General features: G+C 43.2%; 1 protein-coding gene across 2 annotated transcripts in view; it reads right to left on the reverse strand.

Annotated features, from left to right (window-relative positions):
• Positions 1 to 15,754, reverse strand: part of GRK5 (G protein-coupled receptor kinase 5) — a 162,428-nt gene that overhangs the window by 101,547 nt on the left and 45,127 nt on the right. Inside the window, exon 1 of one of the 2 annotated variants that reach the window (XM_071563033.1) lies at positions 6,538 to 6,574. The exons of the other annotated variant lie outside the window; for it this stretch is intronic. Within the exon in view, the coding sequence (XP_071419134.1) occupies positions 6,538 to 6,565 (28 nt within the window). The 5' untranslated portion in view covers positions 6,566 to 6,574. Of the gene's footprint in view, positions 1 to 6,537; positions 6,575 to 15,754 lie in introns of those variants that run through there. 2 annotated transcript variants of the gene reach the window in all.

Here is a 15,754-nt window from a genome sequence, read left to right on the forward strand (position 1 = left end):
CCACTTTGTGGCATCCTCCATACAACTTTGCCTACGTCCTCCACTAAATACTTCTAATGAATATTTAAGATTATTTCACGAGTTTTCTTTGGGGTTTGTGGGTTGGTTCACATGTACTGGGCATATATTTAATTGCTGCACATGCTAACAGAGAGTTGTTGGTGATGCAATTTCCCTCAATGCAGCTTAATTTTCCCCTGCATAAGCACCTTATGTCTATCATGAGGTCTCTCTCTCTTTTACACTTTGTATTCAACTGTATTGTGTTTATCTGCTCTTGATGAATGAGTGGAAAGAGATTGTTGGCTTTTATGTCACAAACAAAAATAATCCAGAAGATACAAAGCACAATGGAAGTTTACAATCTATTAATAAACAAACAAACTGTAAATCTTGCAAAAATAAAACCAGCTGTTATCTAAAATAGTAAAGTTAAGCACAGTCCAAAATTTTACCTTCTTATTCTTGAACTCAAAGTAAACTGGGCTACTGGCACAAGTCCAGGCAGTTCTGCTGTGTTTAGAATGCACTACCATGTCTTGGGTAATTCAACAGGCTGTTCAGATGAACTGAGACTGCAAGTGGGAAGGTGCCTGGGTAGTATCTGATATTGTAGTTGGCAACAAGAGTAGAAGAGACAAGGCAACAAGTGAATCTGGAGCTACTGTACTTCTTTGGAAAGCTGGTTTTGGGTCTGTATGGTCTCTTGGAGGAACATGTAGAAGCTATGATGTCTGAATCTGGAAAGTATTTAGAGATTTGGTCCATCAGTGGTATAGCTGACAGAAAAAATTTGACTGCAACATTTCAGCATCAATGATTACCATGGGAGACCAACCTTTTGAACAGGGTTGTTGAGAATCAACATTATCACCCTGTTGAAAACACTGTATCTCTCAGTGGAACTTTAAACTGGAGTTGAGAGTCAGTATTTCAAAGTTCTACAAAATTCTGACTTGAAGAAATTAAACCATTTCTTTGTGACAACATTTGAGTCATCTCAGTTTTCTAACGTCAAAACATTACCACAAGAACATATCAAATAGAATATTAAGATATTATATCATTGGAACAAAATGAGTACAGTAAATTGACACTCTTTACTTTGTTAAAATGATGCTTCTATATTGTCAATAAGAAGTTAGAAAAATCAAATCTTTTTTTTTTCTTGTAGGTAGACACTTTCCTGCAAACCCTTTAATTTTTGACAAAACCTCATTCTCCAAAAGGAAGATTCTTTTGTCAGAAACGTTCTCAACTGTCACATGCTTTGAAGTACACAAGAATTAAAGAAAGAATGTGCTCTCCTCATATCTGAATGTTCTGGTGAATCTAAATTCCCACATTCCTTACCCGTTCCCTTGAATCAATTTGCACAGCTGTGAATTACATTGACTGCAGAAGACCTGCTTCCCATTCTTCCAAAGTAAGAATTCAATTCCCTGCTCTAGAAATCCTGCTTGACTCGGGCTTGATAACATCTTTCCAGGAAAGAACTTCTCTTTAATAAATGGCTTTTTAAACCTATGACCTGTTCTATATGTTCATTACCCTGTTTAGTGACAGGTATGCAAGCTGCCAAATGATGCTTCCAAACCCAAACCTGCAAACACACCTTGAGGTGGTCCTGTGCAGGGTCAGGAGTTGGAGTTGATGACCTTTGTGTGTCCCTTCCAACTGCAGATATTCTACAACTTTATGAACTCATCACCAACATACAGCCCATGTAGGCTGCTCAGGAGCATGTGCAGTGCCCCTGGATGCAGTGGTGTTCCTCAAACAACCCTAAAAGTTTTAGGGCTGGCCCCTAAACCTAAAGTACCTTGAAGAGACATGCAGGTCCCAGTTGGACACTGAGATAAATTACGAGAAGTCCAAAGCAGCTCTGCTGATCTACATTGTGCCAACACAGCAACACAATGGGCAGCACGAGACAGGCAGAAGGAACACACAGGGAAACCTGCCTGGTACAGGCAACTACATTGGGCTCAATTCTCCTGAAAACTAGAGCCAGTTCCAGGGGAAGCACATGCAAAAGCCCAGTCCTGAGCAGGGAATGATGTGGGTTCTGTCTGTCCCTGTCAAAGAGCTGTGTGGGCTTTTTCTCCCACAAATAGTTCTGCAGTCTCTAAAATAAGAACTTAGCCTCTGTTCCTGACATTTGAGTTTTATAAGTATTTCTGAACTGTGGGGAGGAGATCCAACTGGATGGGAGGTGAGAATTCAAGTGTTCCTATCAGCAGTCTGTAGCCAAGCTCTGAGAATTATGTTCTATTCTGCTTTTTTGCCCTCACCTAAATAAACTTACCAACAAGGCTAAAGAAAAGACCTTCAGTAAATGTCATAAAAAATTAATGATTTGAGACAGGCTGTTTTATGAGGCCTGACTGATTTATAGGTTCCACCAAATTGGTAGAATCAATAAAGCTTTGAGGTACTCTGATAAGAACCCAGAAATCCAGATGTGGTTTGCTTTTCAATACATAAATAACAGCACATTCTTTCAGTTTTGATGGCTTATGTTTGAGCTGGGAAAACAGCCACCAGGAAAGTAAAGAAAGAAACATGTAGAGTCTCTCTGAGGGAGGCAGAAGAGCAAATCCCTCAAGGACCTGACTACTCAGCCCTGTTCTCTGGCAGGCAGACTGGCAGACCCCAGATGTTTAGGGATGCAACACACAGGTCTCAGCTCTACTGAGCCTGATACAAAGTGACTCTCCAGTCCCTCTGTGCTGCCTACATGGGCAGTTATTCTACCAAATGCCTGCATTACCACAGTCTCTCCTCCCACATTTAATCTCAGCAGAGATACAAGCCCAGCAAAGGTGCTGATGTGGGCACTTGAGTAGAAGGGCACTGAGGAAATGTCATCAGGTCCCCAGTATGTTTTGATCTTGTGGCATTTTTGCAGTGGTCTGGAGGAGCATTCAATCAGCCTCACAGTGCAGGGAGATAACCCAACAGCCATAAAAGCTGTCCTTCAATGTGCCTGGCTGGATTCAACCTTCCTTCTCAACAAATCAGCATCAGATGTCAACATATCAGCTGAGACAGCTGGTATAAAAAAGCTAAAAATTGCAAATATTAATCTGGGAACCTCCTTAGTAGCTGTGTCTATACTCCCAGAATTGTTTTAGAGCAACTTCTCTTCTGTGAAACTTCAGCCCTTTTGCTTCCAGAGTCAGCCAGGAAGAAAAGTACAGTATTGTCAGATGTTTCAGAATGGATCACTTTCCCTTTGGGATCAGGATCAGACACATTTCTCTTTACCACAAAAGCAGATAATGCCCCAGCCCATCTTCCTGGCTCTCCTTGGTCAAACAACACATCAGACGCTCAGAAGTGTGCATAAAACACAAATTAAACCTGAGATATATGACAAGCCTTCAAATATGCCATAGAGGAAATAGGGAGAGGGATACGAAACCCCTCTGAAACACCTGGTTACAGCAAGTATTTGGCAGTTGTAGTGAGTAGCTGGCAAAGGGGAAAAGGTGCAGGGGCAGGCTTTGATTTGGAGGAAAAAGAATCTATATGTGTACCAGGGCAAAGGTGTAAGAGGGCACAGGACTGATGCAAAAGGACATGGCCAGCTTTAGGGGAGACTTCCCCCTTACCTAGCTATAAAACCTGGCTTTGGCCCCGTTGTCTTGCCCAGCAACAAGGTACCAACAGGTGTTTTTTGTGGATCTTGCTGGCACACTCTGCTAAAACATCCCCGAAATCATAGAAAACATCAGCTTCAAAAATCACTGACAGCCCAAGACATGATGGTAACAGTATGGTATGCGTCAGCATTTGGGATCATTATTGTAAAAGGTTACAGAAGGGATTCGGGTTAATGGAGGTAATCTGTGATTATCTGTTGCAACAGATTGCTCTGCCAGTGACTCATTCCTTCTGCCACAATATATTGTGGGTTGCAGCTGCAAATAGCAAGGAGGATGGAGCTGGCTCCCAAGCTAAGACTGTGTCTGTTGTTCAGAGAAAGCCCTGTAGGAGAGGGTGCCAAGCTCCTGCAGGTGTGTGACAGCCTGGCAGAGCCCCTCTGAGGGGAGGGGGCTGTAGTGGTGCACCACGGTCCCTCATTGACGGGTGTTACTATAGCTACCAGCTGAAGGACTCCACACAAAAAGCAGAAATTAAAAAAAATTAAAAAAGAAAATTAGGAGGTAGAAGACAAAAACCAAGGAAACTTGGTGTAAAGCGAAGGCAGAGGGTTCCTCTGATTTGCTAATGAAGTGCTTCAAAAGCAGCGGCTGAGGAATGAGGCTTGCAGGCTGCATGGCGTAAGCGTCAATGATGCAAGCAGCTGGCCCGCGCTGCCCGCCTCTCCCACCCACCCACCGCGACCCCGAGAGCTGGCACCGGCCTAATAAACACAAAACACAGCTCTGTGCCAGCCACGGATTAACTATTTCCTCGTCGCTCACAAAGTCCTGCACTTCCACGGGCTCTTACTGCAGCCCTGGGGCCAGAATTAAAGCAAGGTATTGATTTGGGCCATCAGCTCCACAGGGAGCAGTGTGGAAACTGCCATGAAGGACAATGATCCAACCACCAGGAACCCCAGGAGACAGCAAAAACCAGGGACTGTCATAGCCTGGAAGATGAAGGAAGAAGAAAACAGCACCAGGCAGCAATCCCACACCTCCCACTGGAAAGCTCTTGCCTCCAGTCTGGATGCCCAAGGTAGCCCAAAGCACCAAAAGCAGCTGCAGCCAGGGATGGGCACTTCTAATATGTACATAAATCTAAATAAGTGTACAATTCTTGCTCACATGCTTCCCTGACAGCCAGCTGTTCCTTTTGCTTGCTGTTATCGTCACTCAGAGATTAATGTCTGCTGCCTGGCACTGCTTATTAACAATTTTTATTAAGAAGCACACACATTTGGCTGGTGGTGGGCAAAAGCTAAGCCTTTAAGTAAATAAAATACTAGGACAGCTCGCAGGGAATGACAGAGAACAGATATCTGCAGGGTCTTTACCCTGGCTCTGAAAGCCAATAATGGCAGGAGGTCAGAGATCAGCGGCTTAATTGTCCAGCGAATTAATGGTGACGAACGTCTGTTTCCCCTCTTGTTAAAACTGACACCAGATATTTCAGAGAAAGCAGAAGGACACTTGGCTACAAAGGAATGTTTTGATGGCTGAAGCTGAGACTGTTACCAGTCCCAGCCCGCCAGAGCAGTGCAGGTCAAACGAAGTCACTGCAGGAAACTGCTGCTGACTCCAGCACAAACCAGAACGTTCTGGGCCCAGTCAAGCAGACACAGATTCTCCTGCTCCCTTTGGAAAGAGAGATTGCTTGCTTATATTAAATAAACAAAAAATATCAGATCCAGATCCTTGACTATACAAGCATAAAAAAAACTAATAAAATTGGGAGAGTGATAATTGCACCACAAAAATCAGCTTGCACTTGTTTCCTCCCATTCTGAAGAAAAATGAGTGCAACAAAAAAAAAAAAAAAAAAAAAAGAAAAAACCAACCAAACAAAAACCCAAAACAGAACATATTACAAAGGCAAAATTTTTCTTACATTTTCCCTCTCCAGAAAACATCCCTCTCTCATTGTCCTGAACAACCCTGGTCAGCAGTGCATCTTTGAGTGGAAAGCATCATCATGGGAAGAGTAACGAAACCAGGAAATACGAGGGAACCACTTTCATCCACTTAGTGCCATTTTGTGAAGCTGGCTAGTACTTTTCTATTGAAACAACTTTTTCCACAGTGAAGAATGAGGTTTACTTATTTTCTTCTTGTTGCTCAAACTCACTTCAATTCAGACTTTCAGGTGTAGCTGTAGGAGCAAGGATGAAAGCTTCCCTTTGTTTTAAGGTGGTTATGTTAGTTTTGAGCTGTTGTGAAAGAGACTGAAAGGCACAACTTTTCTGTTCATCCAAATGTACATAACCCCTCTGGTGTTTAATTTAAGCTTCACCAACAACGAACAAGTGCTTTCTGGGAACTAAAAGATACAGTATCAACCTACCAGTCAGTTTCAGAGAACCATAAAGTGACTTCTTACATCATTAATCATTCCATTCCTTATGGGACACCTTTAATTAACAGTGATAATATGTAACACTGTCAACAGGGACATGTAACATTGACTTAGGAGACTAAAGCCTGAGTATTCTTTCAGCATGTTTTCCACAGAGGTCATGATGACCAGGGAACAGACACACTGGTTTTCAAGTAAATCTATGTGCTCGGTCTCTGACTGAGCTAATTATAATGGTGCCTTTAGCATCACTGCTTTTAAGTGTCTGCCAGCATGTCCCTAACAAATCACCAGGTTCATGCTTTTCTAGCCCAGACAGAAAGGTCTGGTGATCAGGTCAGAATCAATTCCATCTCCCAGGCCAGTGCACTTCCACCCCACAACTCCAGGCTACTGAACTTCAATTAACAAGTGAGAAGGTAGTGACAAGCCATCACTGAACGATATATTTGTTTGCTTCTTGTTCCTGCTGCTCATCAATACCCTGGGGATGAAGGATGCTGGGTCTACAGGGCTAGAAAGACTTACCATGGTCCTCAAGGGCTAAGGGAGGCATCTGGCTCAGCAGTTCCAGCGTGAGGGTGGTCTGACCTGCACCTGGGCACATCCCCACCTGGAGTCCACCAGACAGATAGCCCCTGCAGACCTCAGGGCCCACGTCCTGCCAGATGAGCACAATTAATAGAGGGACTTTGGCAGCAAAAACCTGTAATCTGTTGCTTCAGAGAGGGCAGTGATCAGGGTGCAGCCTGTGCCACCTGTGACAGTGCTGGTGGTACAGGGCACAGCAGCACTGCAATGCCAGAGGCATGGCCAGGTATAAAGTGAGTGGCATGGAGTGTGGTTCTGATAAATGAGGTCTATATACTGCTTCAGAGTCACTCTAGAGCTGAACAAATCTACAAGGAAGACACCATCTCTGCTGCAAGAAACACTTTCTGTTCAGGTATTTTATGAAATCCATATTTTGGGTTGTTACTGTCATTCCTTTTTAGGTATCAGGGCACAAAAAAGGAAATTCAGCTATTGCTTTAGATGATATTCTGATTTTTAAACTCATGAGAGCAAAACCCCAACCAACCACCCAGAAAATCCAAGCCTCCTTATCTCATGCAACTCCCCCCATGACGCAGAAAACACTGATCTTTGTGTCTAAGCATCTAAGCCCAAGTGGCACATGTGCTGTGTTAGCATCTCTTGGGACCGCTCTGGGAGATAATGTAATTAATATTATCTTGGTGACGGCTATTTACCACATCCCAGTGGGAAACTCCAATCTGTGCTTATGGAACTTGAACCCAGTTATTACCCACTTCCTACCAGTTTCAGGTGTCTCCTAATTTAAGAGACAAAACAGGCCAGTAACTCTTCCCAGTGAGCCAGAGTGTCTTAATCACTCTTGTTTAATAGGAAACAAATGACTGAGCACTGATAAAGTTCACCATTATGCTTTTGAGGAAAAGTGACTGCAGAACAATCTGGTAACAGGAGGATTTGCTTCCTGTGTAACTCAATATTTATAAACCTTCTCAATAAGGGGGCAAAAGGGAAATAATTTCAGCTGGCTGAAGGTAACATTTCAAATGATGTTTTAAAATGACAAGACAGGACTCTAGCTGAACACAGTGCTTATGGGAAAGATATGGAGAAAGGAAGCCCAGAGCTCCGGCTGCCCTCCACTCCTCTGTGTGAGCTCTCCAGCTGCCTGGGGACAGGCATGGACTTTGCAGGGCACAAACCCATACTCAGCCTCTACAACAGCAACAGGGGACATGGGGTGCCAGCAGGTGGAAGTAGCATTGTCCTGGTTGTACTTTCCACCTTCAGTGGAATGACTGGATTTAACAATCTCTCTCCAACCCCAGCAAACATACAAGTGGCTCATGTGCATGAAGACATGGGATTTTTTAAAGCTAAATGCTAGACTATCACAGAATTACAGGATATGCCAAGTTGGCAGGGACTCACAAGAATCATTGAGTCAAACTCCTGCATAGGACCATCCCCAAAAGTCACACCCTGTGCCTGAGAGTGTTGTCCAAACACTCCTTGAGCTCTGTCAGGTTTGTTGCTGTGCCCACTGCCCTGGAGAGCCTGTTCAGTGCCCAACCACAGTCTGGGGAAGAACCTTTTTCTAACATGCAACCTAAACCTTCCCTGACACAACTTCAGGCCATTCCCTCAGGTACTGTCACTGGTCAGTCTTACCATACTGGCAGTTTCAGTTATTCTCCACGCTTTTCTATATTTAATCCTCTTGAAAATGCAGGTAATGATTGCCCTAGAGCCTGACCAGTGTCTCAAGAGCAGAAGTAGTTCTCAACCACAACAGCCTCAAGTGCAGCTATGTCAAGCACCTACAAGTTCAGCTGATTTCTTCAGGAACCACATGTACCAGCAAGTCCCCTCAGAGAAGGAGAGAGAAGGACCCTAATGCAGAAGTCCTCTCTGCACAAAATTGTAAGTGCAGAGTGTTTCTGGAGTAACTGCTGTTTTCCAAGGCTTCCTGGGAAGAAAGTCCTTCATGGGAGAATAACGTGGGAGATGTGGAAGAATGCTTACAGTGATAGCAAAAATAAATATAAATTATTTGTATTTTATGCCTAAAAAGGCAGTGTTCTCAATCATTAAAAAAAGAAATGTTTATCTCCCAGAAGCAGAGAAACAAAGACAGGAGAAAGAAAAACAGCAGAAGGTACATCTACTTTGTTTCACATTTTCCACGTTAGTAGATGACAAAGTGGTTTGCACTTTGCTGCCTTGACTTCAGACATCAAGTAAAATATTTCAGAGTTGCTTTCAAAGTATATTAATAAAAACAATAAACCCAACACATCCCTTGGCTTTTCAGCAGTGCCCTCTCCTTAAAGACCTAAAAGCATGTTGCAAACAAAAATAGCAAAAGCTTTTCCAGCTTAAAGATGAATTTTGCCCTTACATAAAATAGCATGACTTTTATAGTCCTGTTGAGACACTCCACATGTGCAACTGGGAAAAGAAGTTATCACAGGCAGTTTAAATGCGCAGCTTTAATTGGGGGAAAAAAAATAAAACCAGACCCATTTTTCTTGGAAATTTTTCCAGTTGATATTGTCAGAGGACCTAAGAAAACTAGGGCTGCTACATGCTGGAGGGAAAAGCATTCTTCAATCCCTATTTACTCTGTTTGTTTTAAGCAGCCCAGGTCTGGAGGGAGAAAGCACAGGGTGTTGCTGTGTGCACCATGCACATGCCAGTGTGGATTCACTCCACCAACTCCAGTGGCTGGTCCCATGTCCAGGGGGTTGCACATCCCCTTCCTATTGTTGAGAGAACAAGCAGCTGGAGAGAGCAGAAAAACCTGCTGAGAAAAGGCTGACACTCGCCCCTTGCCAGGGACCAGAGAATCCAATGGCACCAAGGTTTCCTTGCTTCCACTGCTCACAAGACAACTTTGCATTTGCTTTTCTGCAGTGCCTGGAGGCCAACAAATTCAGGATCTCTTTGTACATGAACAGAGATCCTGTCCCTGAAGAGTTCCCAGTTCACAGTACAGCAGCCAAAATCACTCCCCGTGACATCCTGAACTCGTTGTTGTCACTGGGGATGCTGCCTTTGCCTCCAGCAAGGGTTAGGATTTCATCCCCTGAGGCTTCAGAGGGTCACAGTTTTCCCACTCATCAACACAATTGCTTTCTGAGGAAGGCCCATATTTCAAAATGGGGTGGTATTACTGAAAAAACATGAAGAGTTGCCAGGAATAATCAAGGACTTAAATGCACTGTTGTCCAGAGCTGACTGTGCTTCAAACAGATTCAACAAAAACATGAAGATAGAAAGAACATTGAAGAACAAGGGCAAGTCAGACCAGGTGTTTTCCTTCACTTTCTCCCTGACATCTCTTGTCTTTCTGTCTTCCCCAGTTCTGCCCACGTTTATCATTTCGAGCATTAACTACTTATTTCTGTTCTCCCAGCCTGTCCTCTTTTCACCTCTTGTTGCCTATCAGCACTCACCAGCCTCTGATGTCACCTTCTGCCTCTGACTGTTACAAACTGAACTGCTACTGCCCCATATCCTTCTGATTCTTGAAAGCAATCCTAGGAATAGGGGCTTGGAGCCTCACATTCTTCTCTCACTTTAGGGCAATGCCTCTAGGAGTGACTGCAGTGTCCTATTCCCTTCCACTAGTTCTCTGTTTCTCAGGTCTATGAACTCTAAATTCTCTTCTGTGTACTCGCTCACTTTCACCAAGCTGGAAACCCTCATTATCAGCACCCCCAGACCAACCAGACTGCTGGTGTCTGGGACATGTAGGCATCCCATCAGGATAACGTGATCTCCCATGTTTGCTGCATGGGGGCCATCAATTAAGACGCATAAGGGGGTTTTGGAAACAGTTCCTGGTCTGCATTGAACAGTCCCTGCACTAAGTTGTGCCTAAGTCCTCTTTAGACCTGGTGTAGACCAAAACTAGGCCAAAAAATGTCTGAAGAACAAGCTGTGTGCTCAGTTATGCCAGCGCTTAACTCTCCTGCCGTGCTTCTCCTTAGCTCACTAAAACACACACTCTGTGAGATACAGAAGAAATTCTGTGTTGGTTGAGTTGATCATGGCCAAAGTTTCACCATAAACTGCCACCAGCCCTTGGCTTTGGCCATAACCTCCATCTTACACCGATGAACCCAGTCATATCTGGATGTCCTTCACGCAGCGCTGACACAGCCACACGTCTGTCTGAGGAATAAAACACAGGGAATGCACCCTGATGTTTGAAATTGCTGGCCACAGGCCTATTCATCCTCTTCAAAAGCTGATATATTAAGACAATTGAATAGAAGGAATTCATGGCAACTTGGTCTCACAAAAAACCCGCCAAGAATAGGACCTTGGTCTTGTACTGAAACCCAAGATACAACAGCAGATGTCTTTCATCTATATGACCTTTTCCACAAAGACAAAAGAGAGACAGGATATTAAATCACAGTTTAAGATTTTTATGACTCTTGGCAAGCATTTATTTATTATGGGTTTGTTTGGTTTGGGACCTTGTTTTTAGGCAAAGTGTTATTTTTTTGTACTTTTCACGGAACTTCAGCTGAAATACCATAAAAACGTCTGAGACAAATTTCTTTGGGGTGATTTAAACATTTTCAAAGTCACAAGATGACTCCCCTTCCAACTCACATTGCTAAACTAGTGTATTTAAACCAGCACAACCCTTCAGCATGAAGGCAGCGATTAATTCTTCAAAAAGCCATGGAAAACCTTGACGGCACATGCAGTTATTTGAGGGGCACAGAAAATCCTTTAACCAGCAGATCTAGATCAGGAAACATTCTTAAAGGCTCTACCATGTCCAATGCAAACCCCTGACTGACTACAGTGGAGAGCACGTGGTGACAGCAGGACACAACACAAGGAATGTGGGAGAAAGCACAGATTAATTGCATTTGTCTTCTTAATTTGCTTATACCCTTCGCTGGAGAAGAGCTCTCCACAGTATGCTCAGCTCACCTTACACATGACGAAGCAGATGGGAGGATAGGGATGCTACTAGTAAAGATGATCCAGAGGAAAGGACATTAACCTTGGACTCAGGGAGGATTAGTTTTAAGTCCTTCTTCCAGCACAGATTTCTCATGTTACTTTAGGCAAAGAGTTAGGCTGTGTAAATACCTTGTCAAATTAAGGTTCCTGATCACAGATGGACTTGGGTGAGATGGCTGAAGCAGATATGGGTTTGTTCACCCTGCCCCTCTGCCAGGGACTCTTGCCCTTGGAAAACATCAGATTTAATGGACTGTGCTCCTAATTCACAGCTGCTGAAACTCACATGTCACAACCATGCCTGCAGGTACGCATCCTAACTAAAGCTACACACGACCTCAAGTCAAACCTTTCATCTTGCCCTCAATCATTTCCCAGCACATAACATGAACTAAGAGTATTCCCTAAGCCTCCCTTTGATACCAATGGGTGTAAATACATTAAAGGCTGAGAAATCCTAAAGCCAGATAGAAATTTTCAGTGAAACATTTTTCCCTCAGAAAATACCAATCAGCCAAAAGTAAATGTTTCTCAGATGTGTCACTTCTGATATTTTATTTTTAAATGAAGGAAATTTAAAAGGTCTTCGATAAGGTAAAAATAGTATTTCAACTTTTGATTCCAAACTATTTTTAAAAATACTACATGATATCATAAGGAATAAAATTAAATTGTTATTACCATTTATTCCCAAAAGAAACATATAGGCTGAGTTCAAGCATTTTTTTTCCTCAGATTAATTTTTCACAGCATGTTAGAAATGTTTGTATTCCCTTTGTCTTAGAACAGAGATATGTTTTCTTGAAATTTAGGAAGAAAAACAAACAAACAAGCAAAACCCCGAAACAGGACAAGAGCAAAACCTTTGGCCCTCCAAGCCTCCCTAAGGCTCTCAGCTCTTGCAGTGCTGAGGGCAGGTGAGGACAGGCTGGAACTCGGCGTGTTCTTTCTGAGTGACTAAAACACGACATGGGCCAAATGCAACCACATGATACTTCCAAAACGAGAACACATATGGCTGAGCATTTCTGAAAAGTCAAAATCTGCTCGCGCTGAAATCAATGGGCGTTTTACTCTTGACTTCTTGGAAGCAGGGTTAAGTCAACACTGGATAAGACGGGAAAATCCCAATCAGAGATCAAGCACAGCATTCTCCCTAAAGATTATTCATGAAGTGTGTGCAGACGTCACGAGAAAACAGAAGGTGCTACAGAGCTGTTATTTTTAAGCTGAGAGTGAGAAAATAGGCAGTGAAGCGTAGAGCAGAACTTCGTGCGTTGCTTTGTCACCATTCTTGTGAAGGAGCTCCAGGAGAAAAAATTTGGCGTTATTTCTGTCTCTTCCACTCAGAATAGACTTAATTTAATATGAACTTTTACAGGCCTTTTAAATGCCTCTGAATTTTCTGAAATGATTTCTTTCAGAATGCTGTTTTCCCATGACCCACCCAATTTTCAGAACCACCAAAAATGTCAAGAATACTCCTTTAAACTATCTATCAGAAGTTATATTCTCCAGGACCCATCTTGTACAGAATTTAAATCAGGTCCTAGCTGCCTGCAATGCTTCTGCAGAATTGTTTCTTCCTTCTTTTGCAAAGAGCAATCAATGTGGAGAAGCCGAGGCAGACACTGAAGTGGATCACAGGGAGCATCTGTGCACAAAGACGGAGACCAGTTCCAATCATCAGCATTGCAGGAATGTAATCCTTGAACCCAGGCAAGAGCAATTATCAGTGTGAGAGCATAATTTATTCCTTGTAGTCAGACACAAGATGGATGTCCCATTGGGCACCAGTTAGATTGTTATACTCATTTCAGAAGGCTTAGCAACACCACTTACCATGTATGAAACAGTACTAATGGCAGGCAGCCTGAGCCATCAGATGAGCTTAATGAAGGGCTTCACTAAGTTAGCACTGTGCTCTCATGATGCAAGGGGTCAAAAATCCTGGCATGTAAATGAAGCTTTTCAATCTTCTGATACTAAAACCTTCATATGCTTCAAATCTCTCAGTTAACATATATACCTTTCTGCATGCAAACCTTTAGAGTATGTTACTTAATTCATCACAAAAAAAAAGAAAATATATGCAATGAAAGTGTAAGGTTTCAACACCAGGTCCTTAGATTCCTATATAATCTAACTGGCAGCACACAGAAGTAGTTCTGTCTTAATTAAATTATTCTTAATAATACTCATAACCCACCTGTCTGATAACTAACAGGGAAAAAAATAAAAACCTCTCTCTGTATCTCACATTCAGAATTACAGCTACCATTTCAATAAATGCACTAGCAGTTTACAGTTTGTAAGCCACAGAGCCTGACCCAACAGCCAGGACCTTTGCTTGCCATCAGCTCAGGGCAATGTTCTCCATCCCTTCCTTCCCTGTTGCTGCTTTTCCCATCCCAGTGCTGACCAGCCTCAGCCTCCTGGTTTATGAAGCTGGACAAAAGCAGGCACTCAGTGTGGCTTGGCTGAGGTGTAAAATATATGAGACAGGAATTTGGTTTTGCTCAGCCCAGCAGCCCCAAGCGCAACTGCGACACCCGCAATTAGGGCTTGCGGAGAACACACATCGTTACAGCTTCACCCTTGGGCATTCACCAAAGAGAGATTTGCTTTTCTAATTGGCTCAATATTTTGAGAAGGTAAATGGTGAATAATAACAGCCTCAGCAGCAACATGAGACAGGATGAAAGCAATACAAACTCTCCGTTTACACTCTCGGCTTCATGGCATGAGCCACATGTTGATTGAGTTCCAGCCCCAGGAGAAACTGTCCTGCAGGAGACATCCTCCCTCACAGCACCATGGGGAGCACCCAGGGACACCTCTCCTGGCTCTGGTCACCTCAGTTGGCTTTTGGCCTCAGCGAACTATGCTCCATTTCTGTGCAACTGCAAACCTCATTTGCAGAGCGATAAGTTTCCCGCAGAGTTAGAAACTCACTTCCCTTATTGCAGAGAAGAAATAAACAGTTCTTTGAGAGAAATGGCAGTATTGAATATATGATCTGGATGCTATTCCAAAGTTTAACCCAGGTAAAATGTTAATTTCTGCCAAGCACTTCCTTAACAAAAGCAGCTATATAAATGGAATTTGATAATAATAATAATAATAATAATAATAATAATAATAATAATAATAATAATAATAATAATAATAATAATTCTAATATTTTCTTCAGAGATTCTTAAACCCATATACTCAGTCCTCTCAAATACAGGAGAAAAAAAAATCAAAATAGCAACATCTGCCATTAGGTTAATTACAACTGGTCTCACTTAACCTCTGATAATTTAACCATGCAGAGTACCTTTCACTCATAAAAGCTGCAGTCAGTGCAATGCAATCTATAAATATCACTGAGGCCACTGTGGCCGAGCAGTGGAGCTTAACCTCTAGGCTGCTGGTTCAAATGCACTGGGTTATGAGCACAGCATGCTGCAGCCACCACTGCTGCTCAGGCTCAGTGCTGACAGATGCCCCTTCCCAGACCTGCAAAGGGGGATGAATGAATGAATGAAAAGCCTCCACGCCATTCATGGCTGCCAAACAGCACATTGTTAAGTGCAACCGAGAGTCGCATCCTTCTACAGCCTGCTGATACAGCCCCAAATATCTCTCCTGCATTCAGTCTACCTCTTTATTTTTCTAGGCATGCCATTGTTCTAACTCTTTCTGCTTTTGTGCAAAAGCAAAGAGCCTTCTCGCCTCAGTGCCAGGCACATAATTCCCCTGCTTGCAGGGCGGAGCATGACCTCAGTCTTCTGCTCTCCCCGAAAGAGCGAGCGTATCTTCCATTGACGTCAAGGGCTCTGCACACAGAGGGAGGGAGATAAGCATATTGGAGGCAGGATCTGCTTCGTGAATGAGAATTTTGCTGTAGGAATTTACAAGCCTCTCACAGTCTCCTCTCTTGATTAAAGCCGGTGGGATTATTTCACAAATTCAGCTGCTGAGACCTGGCTATTGGAAATCTGTCTCATGGAGGGCTCTCTGCTGTTAACCCATCCTGGCTCTTTGGGCAAGACAAAAACCACCACTATCTGAAAAAAGCAGGTCAGACGTAGCAAGGGTTGTGTCAGAAGGGACAGCTCTCTGTATGGCATCTCACACCTGTGAGCTCTGAGGAGCTCTTAGAAAAACTACATCCTGCTTGTGGTGCAGATTTTAAGCAATATGGACTGGCAGGTTAAACTAGGGGGGT

The sequence above is a fragment of the Pithys albifrons genome, chromosome 9 (assembly GCF_047495875.1).
Source record: "Pithys albifrons albifrons isolate INPA30051 chromosome 9, PitAlb_v1, whole genome shotgun sequence".
Classification (NCBI taxonomy): Eukaryota; Metazoa; Chordata; class Aves; order Passeriformes; family Thamnophilidae; genus Pithys; species Pithys albifrons.